The sequence below is a fragment of the Somniosus microcephalus genome, chromosome 12, assembly GCF_052327205.1.
Source record: "Somniosus microcephalus isolate GS21.2 chromosome 12, FLI_Smic_1.0, whole genome shotgun sequence".
Taxonomy (NCBI): Eukaryota; Metazoa; Chordata; class Chondrichthyes; order Squaliformes; family Somniosidae; genus Somniosus; species Somniosus microcephalus.
Window position 1 is genome coordinate 134,982,039 of NC_140998.1, and position 24,180 is coordinate 135,006,218.

General features: G+C 45.2%; 1 protein-coding gene across 5 annotated transcripts in view; it reads left to right on the plus strand.

The window, feature by feature from the left end:
- The window catches only part of smoc1 (SPARC related modular calcium binding 1), a 628,567-nt gene that overhangs the window by 586,970 nt on the left and 17,417 nt on the right, over positions 1–24,180 (plus strand). For all 5 annotated transcript variants that reach the window (XM_086003599.1, XM_086003600.1, XM_086003601.1 and 2 more), the window contains exon 12: positions 11,474–11,527. In XM_086003599.1, coding sequence (XP_085859725.1) covers positions 11,474–11,527 — 54 coding nt within the window. The remainder of the gene's footprint in view (positions 1–11,473; positions 11,528–24,180) is intronic.

Below are 24,180 nucleotides of genomic sequence, written 5' to 3' on the forward strand. Positions count from 1 at the left end.
AGAAGAACAGGGAGTACTTTAAGTACAAAACTCCCCTGTCTGTGCAATTAAAAAACACATAGGGCAGGATCTTCATTGGGCCGTGGAGGCGGGATTGGAGGTGTGTGGGGGGTTAAATTCTCAAAATCGGGGGGCACAAACCCATCCCACCCCCAACCCGCCTCCATGCCAATTTCAAAGGAGGCGGATACCCGACCTGTGCTGGGACCCACCTCCCTGAGGTGGGAAGGGGATTAGTGCCAATTAACTGCCTGTTAACAGGTAGTTAACAGGCAGTTTTTAGCCTAATCCCTATTTTTATTCCTGAAGTGTGGGATTCCCGATGGCTCCAAACCACGCCAAGTTAGCGAGGCGGACCATCGGGCTGAAGGGCTTGGAGGGTTCCAGATGTCCGTTGTTCAGGTGAGTGATGGGTGCATGAGTGCAGAGGTAAGTGTGTTTGGTGTGTGTAAAGTGTTTAAAGAAGTTTTACTTACCTTTTCTTACCTTTACAGTCTTCCTTCCTTCAGGTCTCGGGAGTCCCTCATCTCACCGGCACAGAAAGCAGAATGGCTGCGAGCTGTCAAAAGTTGCAGCATTCAGCATTCTGTTCTGGAGAGATCTCTAAATCAGCCTGAGAGGAAGGAATTAATGTAGAGTACAGATTGTCAGTGTTTGACAGCTTCAAAGAGCTGTCAAACGCTGATATTTCATCTGTCAAAAGCTCTTGACAGATGAAATGTCAATCTGTGACATCACCTGTTGCCGGGTGGCCCTTAATTGGCCTGCTGAGCTCGCTGGGTGGGCTCAACAAGGTCAATCAAGTGAAAATCACGTGGGTTGGCCACAACTCAATGGAGGCGGGACTACAACCCCAAAAGTTGTAGTCCCGCCTCCTACACGCCTCCAGTATTAAAATCCAGCCCATAGTATGCTGACCTTCTTGATAGGACACATCTTCAATTTGATAACATATTTTGCCTTTTATGATGGCCCATCAGTTGGGATCTCCACTTGCACTCTGAGCAGACCCAATGACATGGGCCTGTTAGCAGATACAATGACATGGGTCTATGAGCATATCCAATGATGTGGGTCATAGGTATATCTCAGGGCAGTTCCATTCAACAACATGAAAGAACACTGTCTTGGACATATATCGCCATTCCTTAACGGTCGCTAGGTCAAAAACCTGGAACTCCCTATCTAACAACACTGTGGGAGTACCTTCACCACATGGACTGCAGCGGTTCAAGAAGGTGGTCCACTACCACCTTTTCAAGGGCAATTAGGGATGGGCAATAAATGCTAGCCTTGCTAGCGACACCCACAATCTTACTCTGTGGTAAGGAAACAGTTATTAGTCGCTCCGGAGAGGCCCAGGAAAAAAGTTCAGTAGCTGATAAAGGGGTTTGTGGTTGTTTTCCATTATCTGCCTCTAAATATGGCATATTGCAAAAGGGGGTGGCATGGTGCTGATCACAGCCTCCAGCACTAATAGCATTCTGCAATAAGCACAGAAGTACCATCCCCAATCCCTGCATGTATTGCTTCCTCCATCCCCAATCCATGGCCGAAATTTTGCCGGCGTTCAGCAGACAGGATGGGTGGCGGGCCAACTGTTAAATTTAAACTGATTGACAGCGGGTCAGGAACCCAATGTCAAACTGAGCAAACTGGACTTTCCCGATGTTGGGTCAACCAGCGCTGAGCAGACCCGACAGGCAGCAGCGGGGGAGGTAATTAAAATAATTAGTGGCTTGTTTACAGCCATTTAACAATGCCTTTTTCCCAGCTTTTTGTATTTGACAGGTCGCCCACCAGTTTCCCACTGTGCTTAGACCTCGTCTGTAGCTGAGGCGGGAGGTCAGTGACCATTGACTCAGCTGATGAGTTGACAGCTTCAAATGTCAAGTCAAAGCTCCCAGCTGATTGAGATATGTTCCCTTAACCACTAGCTTCTCTAAACTGCATTTCCACTACAGATTCAGAATGCTGCAAGTCGTTACACAAGTCTCCATCCAGCCTGACCTCATTACCTCTCCCACCATTGACAGATCGCTTCTGTCATCTCTACTTCACCTGCCATCCATTCCATCAGCATCGGTGCACTTTATACTCTCTCATCTTGGTCCTCAGAATCACACCACAATCAGCCTGAACACCAGCATCACCAGGCACACCATCGGCACCAGGCACACCAGCAGCACCAACAACAAAACCAACCTTCTCCGCAATCACCTGAAGCTGCACAGGACACAGGGCATCAGCATCCAACCACATTGCTGCCTGGGGGGGGCAGGGATGGCCTCATCATGGCCAGATTTACTTCACTTGACACTGTACACCCTGGCTGCCACATGATGCGCCAGGTTGGTACCACCCCACACCAACACCAGAAAGCATCCCTACAATGCCCAAGCCATTCCTTTCACACTCATCACCATTGTGGGGGGTACCGTTATGTCTCACCATTCACTGCAACTCACTAAGCCACTTCCAAAGCTGCACACAGATCTGTCCAAGAACGCAAAGTGTTGAAAATAAAGGTTTCAATGTTTGACCACATTACCAAAAACTTCACATGAACATAGGCTAAAACACGCAAGTGTCTACCCTTGTGTGTTGTTAGTTGGTATGATTGGACTAGGATGAAGATGAGTGTGAGGGGTGGCTAGTGAGATGGGGATGGGTGGAGGTGCAAGGTAAGTTGGTGTGAGTAAGGATGTGCAGGAGTAGGATGGGAATGTGATGAGTGGCACAGCAAGATGAGGTTGAGTGTGGCTTTGCAGTAACGTTTCGTGATCTACTGAGATCATTGAAAGGTTTGCATCACTGCAGCCTGGTCCTCTTGACCACATCCCTGCTTCTGCCTTCCTGTGCAATGTACAACCAGGCTGCGTTAATCTCCTGGGGAGGTCCCTTCCGCCCATTGGAAGGGAAGAGAACCTCCCTGCGTGCTGTGACTCCCTCCATAAGCATACAGAGGGAGTCATGGGAGAGCCTGGGTGCAGCCGTGCACCTTTGTGTAGTGCTTGTCAGTGTTTGCAGCACCTTAATGCTGTAGAACACTGACCGCACAAATGTCAAAGTAAATTTGGGCATGGTCCCTTTAAGGAAACCGGCTGATGTCTAGCGCTAAACCAATTTTTTTTTTTAAGTGGTCATGGTTTTCTTTTATTCCATCACTGGAGGAGTTTACTAATGTAACATAAAATACACAGCGCTGCTTCCTATTCTTATCTTCAGAGCACATGGCAACACTGAATGCCAGGGACAAATAGGCATCCCTTATGATCAGGGCTGCAATGGAACCATCCAGATCATCTGATGTTAACACCATGAGGCACAAGACTTCTGCTCCCAGAGCCACAGTGCCCAACAGTGACCTGCAATAACAGGAGAGTGCCCAGGTTACTCAAATGCCAACGCACTCTGAAAATGATTGCTGGGTACCCACAGGGTCTACAAGGGAGGTTTATTGCAGAATTGAACAAATAAATCACTTCCTCAGGCAAGTTTAAGTGTAACATTTTGGCTAAAGGAAATGGTAGGAAACAGAAGAAGATTATATATAATAAAATCTGTCTGTGCAGTACAGTGACAGTAGTGGGCATGTAGATTTTCAGACAGGGTCCAGGAACTGTGTGTTCTGTTTGAGTTTTAGTATTGTGCCCTGTATCTTTGATGGAGAATTCGTTATTGTGTGAACAAAAGGAGGCTATCCAGTCATTTGCCACAGTTGAAAGATTCTCCACTCTCCCCCTCAATGGGATGTTACTTGCTGGGGCATAATTCCACAGGAGATAGTTGCCCTCCAGTAGCTCAATCAAGCGGCCAATCTTCACGTGTGAATGTCGACACATGTGTCAGTAGGCTGTTTGACAAAGGCACCACGGCCGAGCCCAATCACCTGACCTCTGCACGCGTGCACTTTCCTGCCGCAGTCACTGGGTTCCAACGGGATTTGAGGCCCCTTGTAGCAACCCTACTGCGGTCTTGGCCTCGATCAACTAACTGAGAAGAAGCAAGGTTTGCATCCAGGCACTTCCTAGTTTCTATGGCTGCGATTTCGCCGACTGAGGCGGGTCCAGGTGGCCGGGGTCGGTGTCGTGATCCCAGCCTGCTGTCTACTGCAGCCCGCACTCTCCAAGTGATTTTACGTTAATAGGGCTTGTTAAGCCCGCCCTGTGAGGTTCCTGGCCAATTAAAAGGTAGCGGGTCTGATGACGTCATTTGATGACGCGTCATCAGCCGGTTTCCTTAAAGGGGCCATGTCCACATTCATTTTGACATTTGTGCTGTCAGTGTTCTACAGCATTGAGGTGCTGCAAAAAGTGACAAACACTGCACAGAGGTGCATGGCTGCACCCAGGCTCTCCCATGACTCCTGCTATATGCTTATGAAGGGAGTCACAGCACACAGGGAGGTTCTATTCCCTTCCCATGGGTAGAAGAAACCTCCTCAGGACACCAACGCAGCCTGGTTGCACATTGCACAGGAGGGCACAAGCAGGGATGTCGTCAGGAGGACCAGACTGCAGTGGCGCAAACCTTTCAATGATCTCAGTAGACCACAAAACGTTACTGCCAAGCCACACTCAACCTCATCCTGCTATGCCACTCATCACATCCACATCACTCTGCCTTCCCTATCCTATTCCTGTACACCTTTACTCACACCAATTTACCTTGCACCTCCACCCGTCCCTCTCTATCGACATTATCACTTCCCCATCTCACTAGCCACCCCTCACAGGCACCCTCATCCTACTGCAAGCATACCAACTAACAACACACAAGGGTAGGCACTTGGGTGCTTTAGCTAATATTCATGTGAAGTTTCTGGTAATGTGCTGTCAAACATTGAAACTTTTATTTTCAGCACTTTGCGTTCTTAGACAGATTTGTGTGCTGCTTTGGAAGTGGCTTAGTGAGTTGTAGTGAATGGTGAGACAGAAGGGTACTCCCCCCGCCACCCCCCTCCCCTGTGAGTGTGAAAGGAATGGCTTGGACATTGTAGGGATGCTTTATGGTGTTGGTATGGGGTGGTGCCAACCTGGCGCATCATGTGGCATCCAAGGTGTACAGTGTCAAGTGAAGTAAATCTGGCCATGGTGAGGCCATTCCTGGCATCCCGGGCAGCAATGTGGTCGGGTGCTGATGCCCTGTGTCCTGTGCAGCATCAGGTGATTGCGGAGAAGGTTGGTGGTGTTGTTGATAATTCAATGCTGAATCCACTCATGACATGCTGAGCTAACGTGTTCCCCGAGCAACGGGTAACCCATGGGGGAGCAGGTAAAATTGAAATGTAGGCTTAAAATAACATTTAATTGGATGTTAACAACCCATTTAATGATGTGAATTGCCTCCCCGTCGCTTGGTGTTGGGTCTGTTCAACACCGACAAACCCGACACCTGGGAGACTCACATGGAGGTGGGTTGACAGCGGGTTCCCTACCCGCTGTCAATCTTTGTTATTATGACAGCTGACCCACCTCCGCACTCACCCTCTGAGCGATGGCAAAATTCAGCCCTATGGGACAGTTCCACACTGAACCACCCATTTGCCTGTTGGGGCTATTGGGGGAAGCAGGCTGGAGATTCTGGCAAATGCAGAACAGTAAGAACAATCCACGTCAGTAAGACTGTGATAGTAATTCTTTTCTCGGCTTTTTAAATGTTGTTTGAGAACGGTACCCATGGATTGGCGGGTAGCTAATGTTACCCCACTATTCAAAAAAGGTGGTAGAGAAAAGGCAGGGAATTATAGACCGGTACGCTTGACATCGGTAGTGGGGAAAATGCTAGAGTCCATCATAAAAGATGTAATAGCAGAGCACTTGGAAAGCAGTGACTGGATCGGACAAAGTCAACATGGGTTTACAAAAGGTAAATCATGCTTGACTAATCTACTGGAATTTTTTGAGGATGTAACTGATAGAATAGATAAGGGAGAACCAGTGGATGTGGTGTATTCGGACTTTCAGAAGGCTTTCGATAAGGTCCCGCATAAGAGATTAGCGTGCAAAATTAAGGCACATCATGGGATTGGGGGCAAGGTATTGACTTGGATAGAGAACTGGTTGGTGGACAGAAAGCAAAGAGTTGGAATAAACGGGTCGTTTTCCGAGTGGCAGGCAGTGACTAGTGGGGTACCGCAAGGATCGGTCCTAGGACCCCAGCTGTTCACAATATATATTAATGATCTGGACGAGGGAATTGGATGTAATATCTCCAAATTTGCAGACGACACAAAGCTGGGGGGGGGGTATGCTGTGAGGAGGATGTTGTGAAACTCCAGCATGATTTGGACAGGTTGGGTGATTGGGCAGAAACATGGCAAATGCACTATAATGTGGATAAATGTGAGGTTATCCACTTTGGTGGCAAAAACAGGAAGGCAGATTATTATTTGAATGGTAATAGATTGGGAGAAGGGGAAGTGCAAAGAGACCTGGGTGTTCTTGTACACCAGTCGCTGAAGGTAAGCATGCAGGTGCAGCAGGCGGTTAAGAAGGCAAATGGTATGTTGGCCTTCGTAGCAAGAGGGTTCGAGTACAAGAACAAGGATGTCTTGCTGCAGTTGTACAGGGCCTTGGTGAGACCACACCTTGAGTATTGTGTGCAGTTTTGGTCGCCTTACCTGAGGAAGGACGTTCTTGCCATGGAAGGAGTGCAGCGAAGATTCACCAGGCTGATACCTGGGATGGCAGGAATGACGTATGAGGAGAGATTGTGTCGATTGGGCTTATACTCACTGGAGTTTAGAAGATTGAGAGGGGATCTCATCGAAACCTATAAAATTCTGTCAGGCCTGGACAGACTAGATGCAGGAAGGATGTTTCTGATGGCCGGGGAGTCCAGAACCAGGGGTCATAGTCTAAGGATAAGGGGTAAACCATTTAGGACTGAAATGAGGAGGAATTTCTTCACCCAGAGAGTGGTGAACCTGTGGAATTCTCTGCCACAGAGGGCGGTGGAGGCCAGTTCATTAAGTATATTCAAGAAAGAGTTGGATATATTTCTTAAGGCTAAAGGGATCAAGGGATATGGGGAGAAGGCAGGGACCGGGTACTGAATTTGGATGATCAGCCATGATCTCATTGAATGGCGGAACAGGCTCGAAGGGCCGAATGGCCTACTCCTGCTCCTATCTTCTATGTATCTATGTAACATGCGAGGCAGTTCGCCTAGAGAAACGTTACATGTGCAAGACTTTATTTTTTTATTTTCAAGTGTTGTTGGAACAAAATCTATGAGTGACGATATTTTTTAAATATTACGCATTTTGTTTGGATCTTGAAATATTGTAAAGATCAAAATCAGTTTGATTTTAAATGCAGCAGAATGGTCCAGGGTTATTGGAGAACTAATGGCCATTGAATTCTTGGGCCGCAATCAAGTGTTTTATAATCTGCATGAATTTTTATTTCACCACATTTGCAGAGATAAATAAATATGGAAAGTAATATTCAATGGCAGCTGACACTTTCCACAGCTGGCCCCTCAATTACATGAAACACATTACATATCATAAACCTGCCATCTGCCTACCTAAGAGCAGTCAGTACACTTTGTAGTTCATTGTGAAGCACTTTTTGAAGCTCCCGACAGATATGATTTAGAATATCCCATCTCTCTTTGCATTAAAAAAATGTCCAGCAATTACTTTCCTTGCTCAGCACCAAAGTAGTCATAGTTCACAAAAGCGGCGGTATAGTCAAGGGTAAGTGAATGGGATATACTTACCCCCATGAGCCCCATGTATTTTGTGTTCAATTAAATATAGTTAACAAACATGCAAGTTCCAAAAGACATTCAGTACTGCTAGTTTAAACTCGTGTCTGCTGGTCCTCCCTAATCTATTAAACTGGAACAATCTCTCAATAGGCATGCTATCCAGCCCTATAATTATTTTATAGACCTCTATCAAGTCACCTCTAAGTCTTCGCTACTCTAAATTAAATAGACCAAGGTCGCTGAGCCTATCTAAGTAGCTGAGGTTCTTTAAACTAGGAATCGCTCTTGTAACTCTCCTCTGGACCTTTACCAAGGTCACTATATCACCCACCATGTGGGGTGACCAAAACTGGGCACAGTGCTCCAGATGCAGTCTGACAGTGACCTGTATAATGTTAAAATGATATCCATTGATTTATATTGAATGGTTCTATTAATACAACCAAAAACTCTGTTAGCCTTAGCTACAGTTTCTCTGCATGTGCCCTATATATTTTGTGTTCAATTAAATACATGAATATTCCCAATCATGGGTGTCATTTGCAGAGCCCCTCATTCAGCCACTGTAGTTGCTAAGCAGTGAGGCAGTGGTTTTGGCGTGACTGAGAGTATTACCCATTCCCCCCCCCCTTCTGCTCTTTCTCCGGGAGATTGTAATCTCTAAGCTGCAAGCAATTTATATTGTTACAGATTTTTGGTGACATGACTTTGTTGTTGGAACAAAATTGTGTAGATTTAGAACTTGTCACAGGCCAGGAAGGCCCCAGGTTCAAACCCTTCTCTACTGAGTCAGCCAGGGGATGGTGTGGGTGCTACAACTGGCCTCGGTGCTCCCGGGTTGGGTACGGGCAGGAAACAAGCAGGCAACAGTTCTGCTTCTGATTGCTAATCAGGAATGTGGAAATGGATGTGCTTGAATGTGGCAGAAGTGGGCTTGGCTTGGCTTTGATAGCCCTAATGGTCAAATTACCCTTAACATCAAGCATCCTAATGCTATAGACAGCTACTGTAGGGCCGCCATCACTTGTGGAGCTGTGTGTCTCAGCGTGAGCCACCACCATCTAGAGAGGAGAGGGAACAGAAATAAACCAAACTCAAATTTCATGCCATAGGGAATATGCCAAAAAATGTCATTAGTGCACTAAATAATAATTTGCATATCTGAATAAGTACTGAAGTGACAAAGCTATCCTCAAAACAAAATAAGCTGACTTCTTTCTACTAGTGCATCGAGGTGCATTTGAAGATTTCCAACCAGCAATAGAGCTTTCTTGTATGAGTCAAAAATCTGCTAAACTAGGATTTACCTCCAGCTAATGATGGATGTTAAGTAAGCAAGGCTACTTGAATTCAAGTATTCAATTAAGAATTCAAACACATATTACTTCGTCAAGAAGTCTGTAATTTTGGAGTTTTAAACTATTAATGACCAGTCCGCCTTTTTTAAGCTTTCTTTGTTCCTTTTTTGTCCCAAACTGAGAGAAGGAACGCAGGTCTCTTGCCAGTTTCCCAGTTGGACAGAATGCTCAGAGGTGCATGCAGGTAGCCCCGGGTGATTTGGAATCTGGTTTGACCTGCATACAGGAAAAGACCTCCCCTCAGCGCTTATATACAGAACTTGCCATGTGTAAAATTGCCATGGAATGTGGTGGCATGGCACAGTGGTACATAAAATGAGCTATGGCGAGGCTAGCCATCAGCCTTTCTTTCCCTTACAAATATATTGCTTCCCAACAGCTAGAGAGATCACCGAGTCCAAATATTTCATTAAAAGATGTTTCAAGCAACATGTTAAGGAGATGACTAGATGGTCAAGTGCTAGAAATGGACCAAAAATAAAATGACATTGTTTTACATGTAATCACCAAGAAACATCTTAGAATGTGGTGGACTGGACCAATTTATGCAATATGTTTCAGATTTAAAAACGAGCTCTGTGATTTTTATGGACAAGCAGAACATTACTGCAAACACTGGGTTTCTGGCCTCAGTAACTGTTTGGCTTTATTTTTACATTGTTTCAGCAACATTTTTTTGTCCCTTAACTTGTGGTAGGGGGATGTGATGTTAATTAAATTTCACCCTCATAGTTGAATTTGGCACATTTGGGCAACTCACAGTAAAACAGAGACAGGAATTCTCAACTCCAATTTTAAACCAAGTAAATCCTCAAGCTTTTGTCATCTCCAGTAGTGGATACAGTTTGTGTACTGATCAGGGAAATGAGGCAAAAAGTCCTGACTACAGATGAAAAAAAAGGAGTCCGTAGATTTTGTTAAAGAAAGCTCTTCCAGTAATAAAGATTTCTTCATTATAGATGTTTCTTCTTTCATAACACGTATGCTACAGGTAATTCAGTATATGTATTGTCTTCATCCGCTGTGTATTCTCACTGTGTTAAAATCAAGTTGTTACCCTCTCCTACTTTAATTCACTCTTAAATGGGACCTTAAAACTCCATACTTTCCTCAATTTTTCATTCCCCTTACAAACTTAAAAGAAAGAACTTGCATTTATATAGCACTTTTCACAATCTCAGGAAGTGCCAAAGCACTTTACAGTGAGTGAAGTACCTTTTTGAAGTGTAGTCATTGTTCTAATGCAGGAAATGTGGCAGCCAATTTGCACACAGCAAGATCCCACAAACATCAATGTGATAATGACCATATAATCTTTTTTTAGTGATGTTGGTTGAGAGATAACTCCCCTGCTCTTCTTTGAAATAGTGTCGTGGGATCTTTTACATTCACCTGAGAGACAGACGGGGCCTCGGTTTAACGTCTCATCCAAAAGACGGCACCTCCGACAGGCTTCTAAAAGAAAAACTTTGCATCATCAAATTGTTACTTCTGAATTGAGCTAGTTTTCTGCTCTACTTTTCCTCATGTGATGTGCTCCTGCTCTTATGGTCCTTGGCCCTTCACCTGGGATTATCAATTTAAAACAGTTTATGCTTCTTCTCTTCTCACCGAGAGTTTTGTTTTCCTTGACTTGTCACCAACATATTGTCTCAAATATTAAAAAAAAGTACAAAATGTTGAAGTCAGTCGTTGATGAAGGTGATAAAAAAAGTTCTGTTCTTGCAAGGGCCAGGAGCTGGCTGCACAGAAGACGTCACAGCTGGTGCGAATGCTGGCAGCACCCGTTGCGATATCTGCTGCATACAGGCTTTTACACGAAGCAGCAGCTTATTTTAAAATGTAAACTTACTTTCTCTCAGCAATACGTACAGAATTAGTAATTGCAAACTGTGTCGCTGATCTTACCAGGCCCACTTGTTTCCAAAAAGGGTACAGCAATGTCCTCTCAGGATCAGATTGGATGGGGACTGGTTGGCACAGTGGGCGAGCACATTTGTCTTCTCACTCCTGGGGTCTAGGTTTGGATCCAGCCCACACATTCTCATTCATTTGAGTTTAAAAATGTGAGTTGTTATAGTCATTCGCCGCCCCCCCCCCCCGCCCCCCCAGAGGATCACTATCCGTTGCTTTTTCTCTCTTTCTCTTCTTTTGCTGGGTACAGTTTCCATGGTTACTAATTCCCCCCAGTATCTTGCCCAAGTGGCCATTCTTCATGTGCGAGCCTAACAGTGATTGTCAGCAAACTGTTTAACTATGGGGGTTGGCAGGAGCCTTGGATGATTTCCCATCCATCTAGCCCATGGTCTACACTTGTTCGCACTCCTTTCCGACTATCAATCTAAATGCTTACATCTAAACTAACCTTTGACCTTTTTGTCTTTTCTCCGCAGGTAGCAGTGCTGGTGGCCTCTCAAATGGAAGAAGACAAGGAGCGAACCCTTTCAGTAAGGCTCTGCTTCTCTCACTGCTTGCAGCTATCACTGACTGGGATCTGACTCCCGGGGGATGGGGTGATTGACAGGTGCAGCTGGAGAATGGTGCAGAGTAGAATCCTCAAAATTAAAGCAAAAAAGGTTAATTTTTTCACATTCTTAGCCCCCTCCTCCTTCTCCAGAAAGATATCATTTCAGTATCATGTGACTCCCGCTAAATCCCTCTGCACTGTTGGAGCCTGTGGGCTTTTAGACAGCCAAGGTACATTTTTCCTCACTAAAGTCCGAAGAGGAAAGCATTAGCCTCAAGCTAGTTGTATACAATACTTTGCAATGAAGACGTAACAGCTTGCATTTGTCCAGCATCTGTCATGTTGAAGAACATTTCAGATCACTTGACAAGGGGGAGAAAAGGGGACAGTGAGCAAGAGATTGGAAAGATTCGGAGAGGGGGAACCGAACACACGATCAAAGAGCAGTGTGTTTAGAAGCCTTGTGAAGGAAGGGAGAAAGGTGGTAAGGTGCAGTGCTTTAGGGAGAAAGTTCCAAAGAGTAGGGACATAGTGACTGAGGGATCAGCGTCCAATTGTGGAGTGGGAGGACAACCAGTCAGAGGAGCAGTGAGTGCAGGAGGATCAATGGTAAGCCAGAGTCAGAGGGGCAAAGGGGGGCAAGCTGGGGCACATGGCTGGTGAACACTGTTCAGATAAGATGACTGGGACATTGGAAAATTATTCTGCACAATGCTCAAATTAAAGAGCAACAGCTCTCAGTAAAAATTCAGTGAGAGCAGGTGAAGTTTCCTATAGCTGCACCCTCACTGTTTTACCACCAAGATTTAAGTAATAATGGAGCGTGGGTGACATCTTTCTATGCCCAGTTGAACTGTCAAATACACCCAACCCAGCAGTACTATTCTTGGTTTTAGTTTTAAAACTTAGCCTGTGTCTAATTTGCATTTATATAGCTCATTTCACTTTCTCCAGACATTCCCTAGGCACTTTACATCCAGTGAATTACTTTTGAAGTGTCACCTTATTGATGAGTTATACCAGGGTGTTTTATATTTCTATGATTAATAATCAAATGTCCTGATGACCCATCTCCATGCTCAAGCAGCCTTGTAGTTAACAGGCCAGCACTGTCTGGATATTTTCATCAAACAGTTGATAATCACAACCAAATCCTTTTCCATTGTTGCTGGTGGCCACCCATCCACTCCGTACAGATGTTTCACGTTTCCTGTTCCATTGTGCATTACTTCCCATTTATCCACATTAAATACCAGCTGCCATTTCTTAACCCATCTACTTAACTTGTCCAGATCCCTTTGAATGCTATCAATCTCCCCTACATAGGTCACCTGGCCACATAGCTTGGTGTCATCAGCAAATTTATGCCACTGGAAGTGGTCTCCTCCATTATCATTGATGAATTGTTTGGGCAGTAGGGGACACTCGATAACTCATCTGGTCACACAGACCTCACTTATCATGACTTATCCTCCTGTCCTGAACTCTACTTTCTATTGACAACCTAATTTTAAATTCAGCCAGCTAATTTGAATTAATTCTGTATGATTTTTTTTTCTTTAAACGCCTCTGCTGAACTTTATCAAATGCCTTCTAAAAATATATATATAAATATATATATACATAAAATATACTTAGAAGTGGGCCTCATCAACAAACTTAGTTCCATCCTCAGAGTTCCAGTTGATTTGTGATGCATGACTTATTACTTCTTAAACCACTCTGACTTGCATTTATGGTCTCTGCCCTTCAGATGGACATTGATAGCATCCTATAACTTTTCGACAAGCATTTTCCGCTGTACCAGTCAATGTTTATTGATCACTAAGGGAGTACGCATTTATTCACAATGATCTTTGTAGCTTTAATTTTTATGGTTGTACTGTCGCTTCAGTGCAGAGCCCTCTAATCAACCATTTCATAGAGGGTAGAATGGAGCAAAGGTGCTGACTCACCTCTGTCAAGGGGATCCTGTTGCAGTGGATGCACTTCATATTAATGGCAATCTACTCTCTCTCTCTCTCTCAGGCCAGCTGGGTCTAAGAGCTATTCAGGGTCTGTGCATTTGTTGAAATGTAACAAATACTCACTGGAGGTTTAAAAAAAAAAGCCCAGCTGGCCTGCAGCCCAGTTCCAAAGAAACCATCACTGTGCTACCAATGATACAGAGCTGATGAGGGAATTCTCACCGCAGAGCCCAACCCGGTGGCTCTGTGTCATTGTACAAAATGGATAAGCTTCGCACGGGCGTCCTGAAAGTGCAAATACTTTATTTGCATAGGTTTATTTTCTTTTAATGAAACTGAAATCTGAGAGGTGCTTTGTGGGTAAGCACTTCTAGGCAGTCCCCAGTAGTAATCTGTACAGTTAGCTCTGTGGGTAGCGGCCATCACCAGCACTTGACTTGGGGTTAGGGAGCACAACATGGCCAACAGCAAGGATGACTATAAGAGTCTGCAGGAGGACAAAGACAGATTAGTTTAATGGGCAGACAGATGGCAACAATATGTGGAGGACTGCAAGGTAAGGCAGTCGGGACCAGCGGGAGCAGCGAGGAGGAGCTCGGGAGAAAACCCGGCGACCAGCGAGGCCCGAGACCAGTCGGGAGCAGTGAGTCGGAGCCCGGTATAAAAACCGGAGAGAGGCGAGGCCCGAGACCAGTCGGGACCAGCGGGAGCAGCGAGGAGGAGCTCGGGAGAAAACCCGGCGACCAGCGAGGCCCGAGACCAGTCGGGAGCAGTGAGTCGGAGCCCGGTATAAAAACCGGAGAGAGGCGAGGCCCGAGACCAGTCGGGACCAGCGGGAGCAGCGAGGAGGAGCTCGGGAGAAAACCCGGCGACCAGCGAGGCCCGAGACCAGTCGGGAGCAGCGTGGTGAGACCAGTATAAAAACCGGAGAGAGGCGAGGCCCGAGACCAGTCGGGACCAGCGGGAGCAGCGAGGAGGAGCTCGGGAGAAAACCCGGCGACCAGCGAGGCCCGAGACCAGTCGGGAGCAGCGTGGTGAGACCAGTATATAAACCGGAGAGAGGCGAGGCCCGAGACCAGTCGGGACCAGCGGGAGCAGCGAGGAGGAGCTCGGGAGAAAACCCGGCGACCAGCGAGGCCCGAGACCAGTCGGGAGCAGCGTGGTGAGACCAGTATATAAACTGGAGAGAGGCGAGGCATACCAACTCAGCAGCGGGGAGAGAGGTAAAAAGTAATCAGTGTGTGACGTCACCAGGGAGCAGGTAGGTGATTGGTTGGTGAGTATTTCTCTTTTTTCAATACAAGCTTGAATTCTGTGGTGTTAAATTTCTGTGGTGTAGTGGGGATAGTTGGTAAATAAAGCGCCCTAGAGCATACCTGTAACTGGGGTATTGAATAAATTTTTAAAGGAATTAAAGGGGTAAGTCATGGCAGGAGAGTTCAGACCCGTGCTCTGCTCCTCCTGCTCTATGTGGGAAGTCAGGGATGCTGCCAGTGTCCCTGATGACCATGTGTGCGGGAAATGCATCCAGCTGCAGCTACTTGTAGACCGCATTGCGGCGCTCGAGCTGCGGGTGGATGAATTTTGGAGCATGCGCGATGCTGAAAGGCTCGTGGATAACACGTTTAGCGAGTTGTGCACGCCTCAGGGTAGGGCAGCACAGGGGGTGACCATCAGGCGGAGCAACAAAGGCAGGCAGGTAGTGCAGGGAACCCCTGCGGACATCCCCCTTTCAAACAAGTATACCGCTTTGGATACTGTTGAGGGGGATGACTCACCAGGGGAAGGCAGCAGCGGCCAACTTCCTGGCACTGGGGGTGCTCCTGCTGCCCAGGAAGGGGGGAAAAAGAGTGGGAGAGCAATAGTGGTAGGGGATTCTATAGTAAGGGGAACAGATAGGCGTTTCTGTGGCCGTAGACGTGAATCCAGGATGGTTTGTTGCCTCCCTGGTGCCAGGGTCAAGGATGTCACTGAGCGGCTGCAGGGCATTCTGGAGGGGGAGGGAGAACAGCCAGTGGTCGTGGTCCACATTGGTACCAACGACATAGGTAAAAAGAGGGATGAGGTCCTGCAACAAGAATTTAGGGAGCTAGGTGAAGGATTAAGGAGCAGGACCTCAAAGGTTGTAATCTCTGGATTACTCCCGGTGCCACGTGCTAGTAAGTATAGGAATAGGAAGATAGAACAGATGAATGCGTGGCTAAAGGGATGGTGCAAGGGGGAGGGCTTTAGTTTCCTGGATCACTGGGTCTGCTTCTGGGAAAGGTGGGACTTGTACAAGTCGGACGGTTTACACCTGAACCAGGGGGGAACCAATATCCTTGCGGGGAGGTTTGCTAGCACTGCTGGGGAGGGTTTAAACTAACTTGGCAGGGGGTTGGGGTACAGAGTGGAGCTATAGTAGGGGGTGATTTACGGCCAAATACAGAGGGAAAAACAAGTCAGCTGGGAAGGCAGAGCAAATATGTGAAGGCAAAAGAGAATATGGCAGGGCTGGAAGGCATTTATTTTAATGCAAGGAGTCTTGCAAATAAGGTGGATGAACTGAAGTTGTTGTTGAACACATGGGAGTACGATATTGTTGCTATCACGGAGACATGGTTGAGGGAGGGTCAGGACTGGCAGCTCAATATTCCGGGGTATAGAATCTTCAGGCGAGACAGAGGGGGGTGTAAAAGGGGAGGGGGTGTTGCAATATTAATTAAGGAGTCAATTACTGCTGTAAGGAGGGATGATATATTAGCGGGTTCCTCTAATGAGGCCATATGGGTAGAACTTAAAAACAAAAAGGGGGCAAGCACTTTGCTGGGAGTGTACTATAGGCCCCCAAACAGTCAGGGGGAGATAGAGGAACAGATATGTAGGCAAATCTCCGAGAAGTGCGAAAATAATAGGGTAATAATAGTGGGGGATTTCAACTTCCCCAATATAAATTGGGACAGTCAGAGTGTGAAAGGCTTAGAGGGTGCAGAATTCTTAAAGTGCATCCAGGAGAGCTTTTTGAGCCAACATGTAGAAAGTCCTACAAGAGAGGGGGCGGTACTGGACCTAATTCTGGGGAATGTAGCCGGGCAAGTGGTGGAAGTGTCAGTAGGAGAGCATTTTGGCGACAGTGACCATAATTCGGTGAGATTTAAGGTGGTCATGGAAAAAGACAAAGACGGCCCGGAAATAAGGGTTCTAAATTGGGGGAAGGCCGATTTTAATATGATAAGGCAGGATCTGGCCAAAGTGGACTGGGAGCAGCTGCTTATAGGAAAATCCACATCAAAACAGTGGGAGACTTTCAGAAGGGAAATAGAGAGAGTACAATGCCAACATGTTCCTGTAAAGGTCAAGGGTGGGACCAACAAGCAAAGGGAACCTTGGATGACAAGGGATATACAAAAATGCATTAGAAATAAGAGGGGGGCTTTTGGCAGTTACAAAAGACTAAAGACAGAAGAAGCCCTAGAGGAGTATAAAAAGTGCAGGGGCATACTTAAAAAAGAAATTAGGAGGGCGAGGAGGGGCCATGAAATAACACTGGCGAGCAAAATAAAGGAAAATCCTAAGATGTTTTATAAGTATATTAAGGGCAAGAGGATAACCAGGGAAAGGGTAGGGCCCATTAGGGACCAAAGTGGCAATCTGTGTGTAGAGCCAGAGGATGTAGGCGGGGTTTTAAATGAATTTTTTGCATCTGTGTTCACTATGGAGAAAGACGATGCAGACATCGAAATCGGGCAAGGGGACTGTGACATACTTGAACATATTAGCATCGAGAGGGAGGAGGTGCTAGCGGTTTTAGCGGGCCAAAAAGTGGATAAATCCCCAGGCCCGGACGAGATGTATCCCAGGCTGCTGTGGGAGGCAAGGGAGGAGATTGCAGGGGCTCTGACACTAATTTTCAGAACCTCTCTGGCCACAGGGGATGTACCAGAGGACTGGAGAACAGCTAACGTAGTACCATTATTCAAGAAGGGTAGCAGGGATAAACCAGGGAATTACAGGCCAGTGAGTCTAACATCTGTGGTGGGGAAATTATTGGAAAAAATTCTGAGGGACAAAATTAATCTCCACTTGGAGAGGCAAGGATTAATCGGGGATAGTCAGCATGGCTTTGTCAAGGGTAAATCATGTCTAACAAATCTGATCGAATTTTTCGAGGGGGTGACTAGTGGGGTGGATGAGGGAAATGCTGTGGATGTGGTGTACATGGACTTCAGTAAAGCTTTTGACAAAGTCCCGCATAGGAGACTGGTCAAGAAGGTAAGAGCCCATGGGATCCAGGGTGCCTTGGCGCGTTGGATCCTAAACTGGCTGAGTGGCAGGAGGCAGAGGGTGATGGTCGAAGGTTGCTTTTGTGACTGGAAGCCTGTGTCCAGTGGGGTACCTCAGGGATCGGTGCTGGGTCCCTTATTGTTTGTGATCTACATAAATGATTTGGATGAAAATGTAAAAGGTATGATCAGTAAGTTCGCAGATGACACGAAAATTGGTGGGGTGGTAAATTGCGAGGAGGAAAGCCTCCGGCTACAGGACGATATAAACAGGTTGGTCAGATGGGCGGAAAAGTGGCAAATGGAATTTAACCCTGAAAAGTGCGAGGTGATGCATTTTGGACGGACAAATAAGGCAAGGGAATACACAATGAGTGGTAAGACCCTAGGAAGTACAGAGGGTCAGAGGGACCTTGGTGTACATGTACATAGATCCCTGAAGGCAGCGGAGCAGGTAGATAAGGTGGTTAAAAAGGCATATGGGATACTTGCCTTCATTAGCCGAGGCATAGAATATAAGAGCAGGGAGGTTATGATGGAGCTGTACAAAACGCTGGTGAGGCCACAGCTGGAGTACTGTGTGCAGTTCTGGTCGCCTCACTATAGGAAGGATGTGATTGCTTTGGAGAGGGTGCAGAGAAGATTCACCAGGATGTTACCTGGGATGGAGCGCCTCAGCTATGAAGAGAGGCTGGACAGGCTGGAGTTGTTTTCCTTGGAGCAGAGAAGGCTGAGGGGGGACCTGATTGAGGTGTACAAAATAATGAGGGGCATAGATAGGGTAGATAAAGAGGAACTTTTCCCCTTAGTGGGGGGGTCAATAACAAGGGGGCATAGATTCAGGGTAAGGGGCAGGAGATTTAGAGGGGATTTGAGGAGGAACTTTTTCACCCAGAGGGTGGTTGGAATGTGGAACTCAATGCCTGAAAGGGTGGTGGAGGCAGGAACCCTCACAACATTCAAGAAGCATTTGGATGAGCACTTGAAATGCCATTGCATACAAGGCTATGGACCAAATGCTGGAAAATGGGATTAGACTGGACAGGGATGGATGGGCGGCGCAGACACGATGGGCCGAAGGGCCTCTTTCTGTGCTGTAAAACTCTATGACTCTATGACTCTATGACTCTAAAAACAAGGAATGGGAGTTACACTAAATACAAAGACAATGAAGGGTGTAGATGAATGGAGAAACCAAGGGCTTCAAATACATAATTTCCTGAAAGTGGGTGTTCAGGCAGATAAAGCCATAAAATAAAGGCCAGCAGCATTTTGGGGTTTTATAAATAGAAGCGTAGAATATTTACTTTTAAGATATTATTCTTCACGAGATGGCTCTCAGTCATGCTGAGACAATCAGCCCCATCCTGTTCATGTCTGACTCATCAAAGGAACCTATGTGACAGGTTCAACATCGACAGAGACTGTAGAAACTTAAATACCCTTTAGCTGTCACACTTTTATTGTCACCCTTTCCCTGCTTGGTTCAAAGTAAAGCAGCAACAGATCAGAACTGAAGGGGTAGGGAGCATGAATCAAAAGCAAGGAAAGTGGTTGGAAAATTAGCAGTGAGAAACTACCAATCCTACAAGACCAGTCAGGAGAACCGACTAAGAAAAAAACAAAAGTGGGAAAATGGAATCATATAAAAAGTTTCCTAAAAACATTTCCATCCATCCAATTTTTCCTTACTAAGTAACATTTTTGGATGTTCATAGTAAGTTTTAAAATAAAGTAAAACCTCCATTTTCACAATAACAATTAAATTCACCTATCCAATTGTCTTTTGATACCTTCAATAAAGTTTTTAGCTGAAGCTTGCAACCTCTCCCAGAAGCTTAGAGTTTATGGGCCATAATTTGCTGTAGCAGGACATCTAACGCCATCTCTAGACTTACCCTTGTACATTTAGGTTTTTTCATTTTTTGCATGGCTAGTTGCTGAAAGTGCGAGCTGATAACATCGCAGTGAGGGAAACAGGGCATCTGGGACTTGAGTGAACAGGGAAAGCAACTGTGTATCTCCTTAACCGATCAGATTGAAGGATTGTGAAATTAACAGCAAAGAAGGAAGTGTAAATTAGAAACATAGAAAACATAGAAGATAGTCTTATGTTCATTAATAAATAGACATTCTTATTATGAGCACAGCTAGCTTTTGCTAGACAATTTTATTGAGCACATGTGGACTAGGTACAATATCTGTAGAGGCTTCCATCTTGACTGCTGCCTTGTGGGTAGCCTAGTGCCTCATGGGTAGTGTAGTCTTATATATACAGCTCTACACAGCTCTATGGCTCCACCTAGTGTCCACTATAGAATGACATGTTATTGATCATTACATCCCCCTTTCTTTGAGGTTTAAAAAAATCAATATCAATCAACTTTCAAGAAAACAATAAAGATAATATCAGTAACACTTTTGTTAGTGCTCTATAAACATAAACATTTTCAAAACAATCAACATATTTTCAAAGCTTTACATTGTACTCAAAGATTAAGTCTATCAGGCTCTTTTACTTCACGTGTGGATCTTCTCAACACGGGTAAGTCTGATGTGTCTTCATGAGATTGTTCTGGCGGTGAATGACAAGATGCAGTTGCGGCATTGTCATCAATCTGCTCTTGAATAGTCTCTTGTGTTTTTAGGAGGGAACGGCGGTTCCTCCTGAGAATCTGTCCTTCCTCAGTTCTAACAGTGTATGACCTTGGTCCTACTTCCTCAAGAACTGTAGCTTTCCTGTTCCATGCATCTGGGTCCTCAATCCTGACAACATCATCCCTTGTCAATGGTTTTAGCGTTTTGGATGACTTGTCATAGTATGATTTCTGTTTCAGCTTTAACAGTTGAAGTCTCTGTCTCAGTTCCTCACTTTGCTGTTCTTTTGCACAGCAGGGTAGCGTGATGTGCAACTTGCGACCCATTAGTAGTTCAGCAGGTGAAGAACCACAGTCTGAAGGTGAGACTCGGTAGCTCAGCAGGGCGAGATAAGGATCAGACTTGCTTTCTGTCGCTTTCTTCAGTAGCTGCTTGAGAACTTGAACACCTTTCTCTGCCTTACCATTTGACTGAGCATACAAAGGACTGGATGTGATGTGCTGAAAGTCATAATGTGCTGCAAACTGTTGCCACTCCTTACAGTTGAAGCACGGACCATAGTCGCTAACAGCAATCCTGGGAATTCCATGTCTGGCGAAGATGGATTTCACATGCATTATGACACTACTTGCTGTGGTGCTTGAGAGCAGCACCATCTCAGGATAGTTAGAATAGTAGTCAATCACTATTAGATAGTCTTTACCATTTAAATGAAAAAGGTCCATACCAACCTTTTGCCATGGTGCTGTTGGTATGTCAGCTACTATCATTGGTTCCTTTGCTTGTTTGTTTTGGTGTTTCTGACATGTCTCACATTTGCCTATCATGTTCTCAATGTCCTTATTTATGCCAGGCCAATAAACAGTGTCTCTTGCCCTCCTTTTGCATTTTTCAATTTCGAGGTGTCCCTCATGAATCCTTTTGAGCATGTCTTGACGTAAAGCCTGTGGAATGACTATTCTGTTCTGTTTTAGTAATAGTCCACTTGCGACACTCAATTCTGACCTTATGTGAAAATATTTTGGACAGGAACCTTTTGGCCAACCATGATGAATGTTCTCTATTACTGTTTGTAATACTGTATCTTTTACTGTTTCTTCTGCTATTTGCTTTGATTTTGTGTCTGACACGGGCAGCACAGCAGTGACCATACTCACATGAACATCCACGTCTTCTTCAGTAGAGATCACATGACTCATTGTGGGTGCTCGGGATAGTGCATCTGCTAACACTATGTATTTGCCTGGTGTGTAGATCAGTTCAAAGTCATATCTTTGCAGCTTCATCATGAGTCGTTGAATCCTTGGAGACATCTCATTCAGGTTCTTTTTTATGATGGCAACCAGAGGGCTGTGGTCTGTCTCAACTGTGAAGGTGGGAAGTCCATATATGTAGCCAGGAAACTTTTCTAGTCCAACTACCAAGCCTAGACATTCCTTTTCGATCTGGGCGTATCGACACTCAGTATCAGTCATAGACCTGGAGGCATAGGCAACAGGCTTCCAATCTTCACCCTCTGCTTGTAGCAAGACCGCACCTAGGCCATCTTTTGATGCATCCGTTGACACTTTGATTCTTTTTGTTGGGTCAAAGAAGGTGAGTACATGTGTGGTTGTCAGCACTGTTTTGAGGTTTATCCACTCTTGTTCATGTCTTTCTGTCCATGCAAACTCATTTGTTTTATGTAGCAGGTCTCGCAGACAGGCTGTCTTGGCTGACAAGTTAGGAATGAACTTTCCAATGAAGTTTATCATCCCCATGATGCGTAGCACTCCTTTTTTGTCAGTGGGTCGGGGCATTTTGAGTATGGCGTTTACTTTTTCCATATCTGGCTCTATTCCTTTACCAGATAGATTATCTCCTAGGAAAGTGACTTCCTGGACGCCAAACTGACACTTGGCTTTGTTGAGCTTCAGTCCATTCCGGCGTATGCTCTGTAGCACTTTAGTCAGTCTCTCATCGTGTTCTTTCAGTGTGGAGCCCCAGATGATGATGTCATCAACATAGACCCAAACTCCTTCCAGACCTTCAATTATGTGTTCCATCGCTCTATGAAAGATTTCAGATGCAGATATTATTCTGAAAGGCATTCTGAGGAAACAATACCTGCCAAATGGTGTGTTGAAGGTACAGTATTTGGTGCTCTCTTCATCCAGTTTTAGTTGCCAAAATCCTTGTGAGGCATCAAGCTTTGTAAAGTATTTGGCACCTGACATTTCACTGGTGATTTCTTGTCGCTTGGGAATCTGGTAGTGTTCACATTTTATGTTTGCATTTAAGTCCTTTGGATCCATGCATATTCTTAGATCATTGTTCTTTTTCTTTACACATACCATGGAGTTAACCCAGTTTGTTGGCTCTTCGACTTTCCTGATGACTCCTAGTGTGGTCATTCTGTCCAGTTCATTCTTGAGCCGGTCATGCAGGGGTGCTGGAACTCTTCGTGGAGCATGTACCACTGGCTGAGCATCCTCCTTTAGCTGGATCTTGTATGTGAATGGTAGAACTCCAAATCCTTTGAACACATCCTGGAAATTACTCACTACAGAATCCACTGAGTCATCTGGTCTGCTTATGGCACAGTTTATACGGTAGACTCTCTTGACCAGTTCTAAGTCTTCACAAGCTTTGTCACCTAATAGTGAATCAAGTCTTTCAACCACAACAGAAAACATGAGATGATGCACTTTGTCTTTGACTGTCACGTTAAGTCTGCATACACCTAAGCTGTCTATTTTCTGTCCATTATAGTCCTTCAGTAGTACTGACTTTTTCTGTATTTTGGGCTTTTCTTTCATATTGTTAATGTCACTCATACTGATTAAGTTTGCTTTTGCCCCAGTGTCTAGTTTCAAGGTAACTAATGCTCCATTTACCTGCAGTGGGATCATCCATTTGTCCTCTTTTACTGCATTAACTTTATGTTCAGCATTGTCCATTTCTGAGGGCTGCATATTTTCTGTATCCTTTTTGATATTGTCACATGACACCATTCCTACAAAAGATGTCTCCCTTAAATCAGTGTCCTCAATTACATTAACTCGTTGCCCTTTCTTAGTTTGCACTTTTGAAAAGCATTGTTTGGCAAAGTGATTCTTTCCATTACACTTTGTGCACATTTTTCCAAACGCTGGGCATTGTCTTAACTGGTGTTTGTAACCACAGCGTTTACAATTAAAAATTTCATCCTCCAATTGCTTTTCATTTCTGTTCTGCCCACGTTTCTTCCCCTTGTAGGACACCGCACCGACAGCAGCATTATCACTCATTACAATCGCACCATTATTGATTTCACTGAAAGTCTTTGCGTGCTTTCGAGCTAGCTCGCTGGCTTGGCATATTTTCACCGCATTTTCCAAATTTAGTTCGGTTTCTCTCAACAGACGTTCCCTGACTTTTTTATCATGAATACCAAACACAATCTGGTCACGAATCATGGATGCTTTGAGCTCAGAGAAATTACATGTCTGTGCTTTCAGTTTCAGATCAGTTATAAAGCTATCAAAAGTCTCATTTTGTTGCTGTGTCCGAGAACGGAAGATGTATCTTTCATACGTCTCATTCTTTTTGGGAGAGCAATGTGCATCAAATTTTTTTAGCACATCTTCTAATTTTTCTCTGTTCTCCTCTGGATTAAATACAAATGTATTAAATACCTCTATCGCCTGTGGGCCTGCAACCGTAAGCAGCAACGCTATCTTCCTTGCGTCTAGCTTCGTACCGAATCCGATGGCTGCAATGTAGAGTTCGAATTGTTGTTTAAGAGTCTGCCAATTGTAGTCGATGTTTCCTGTGAGTTTCAAACG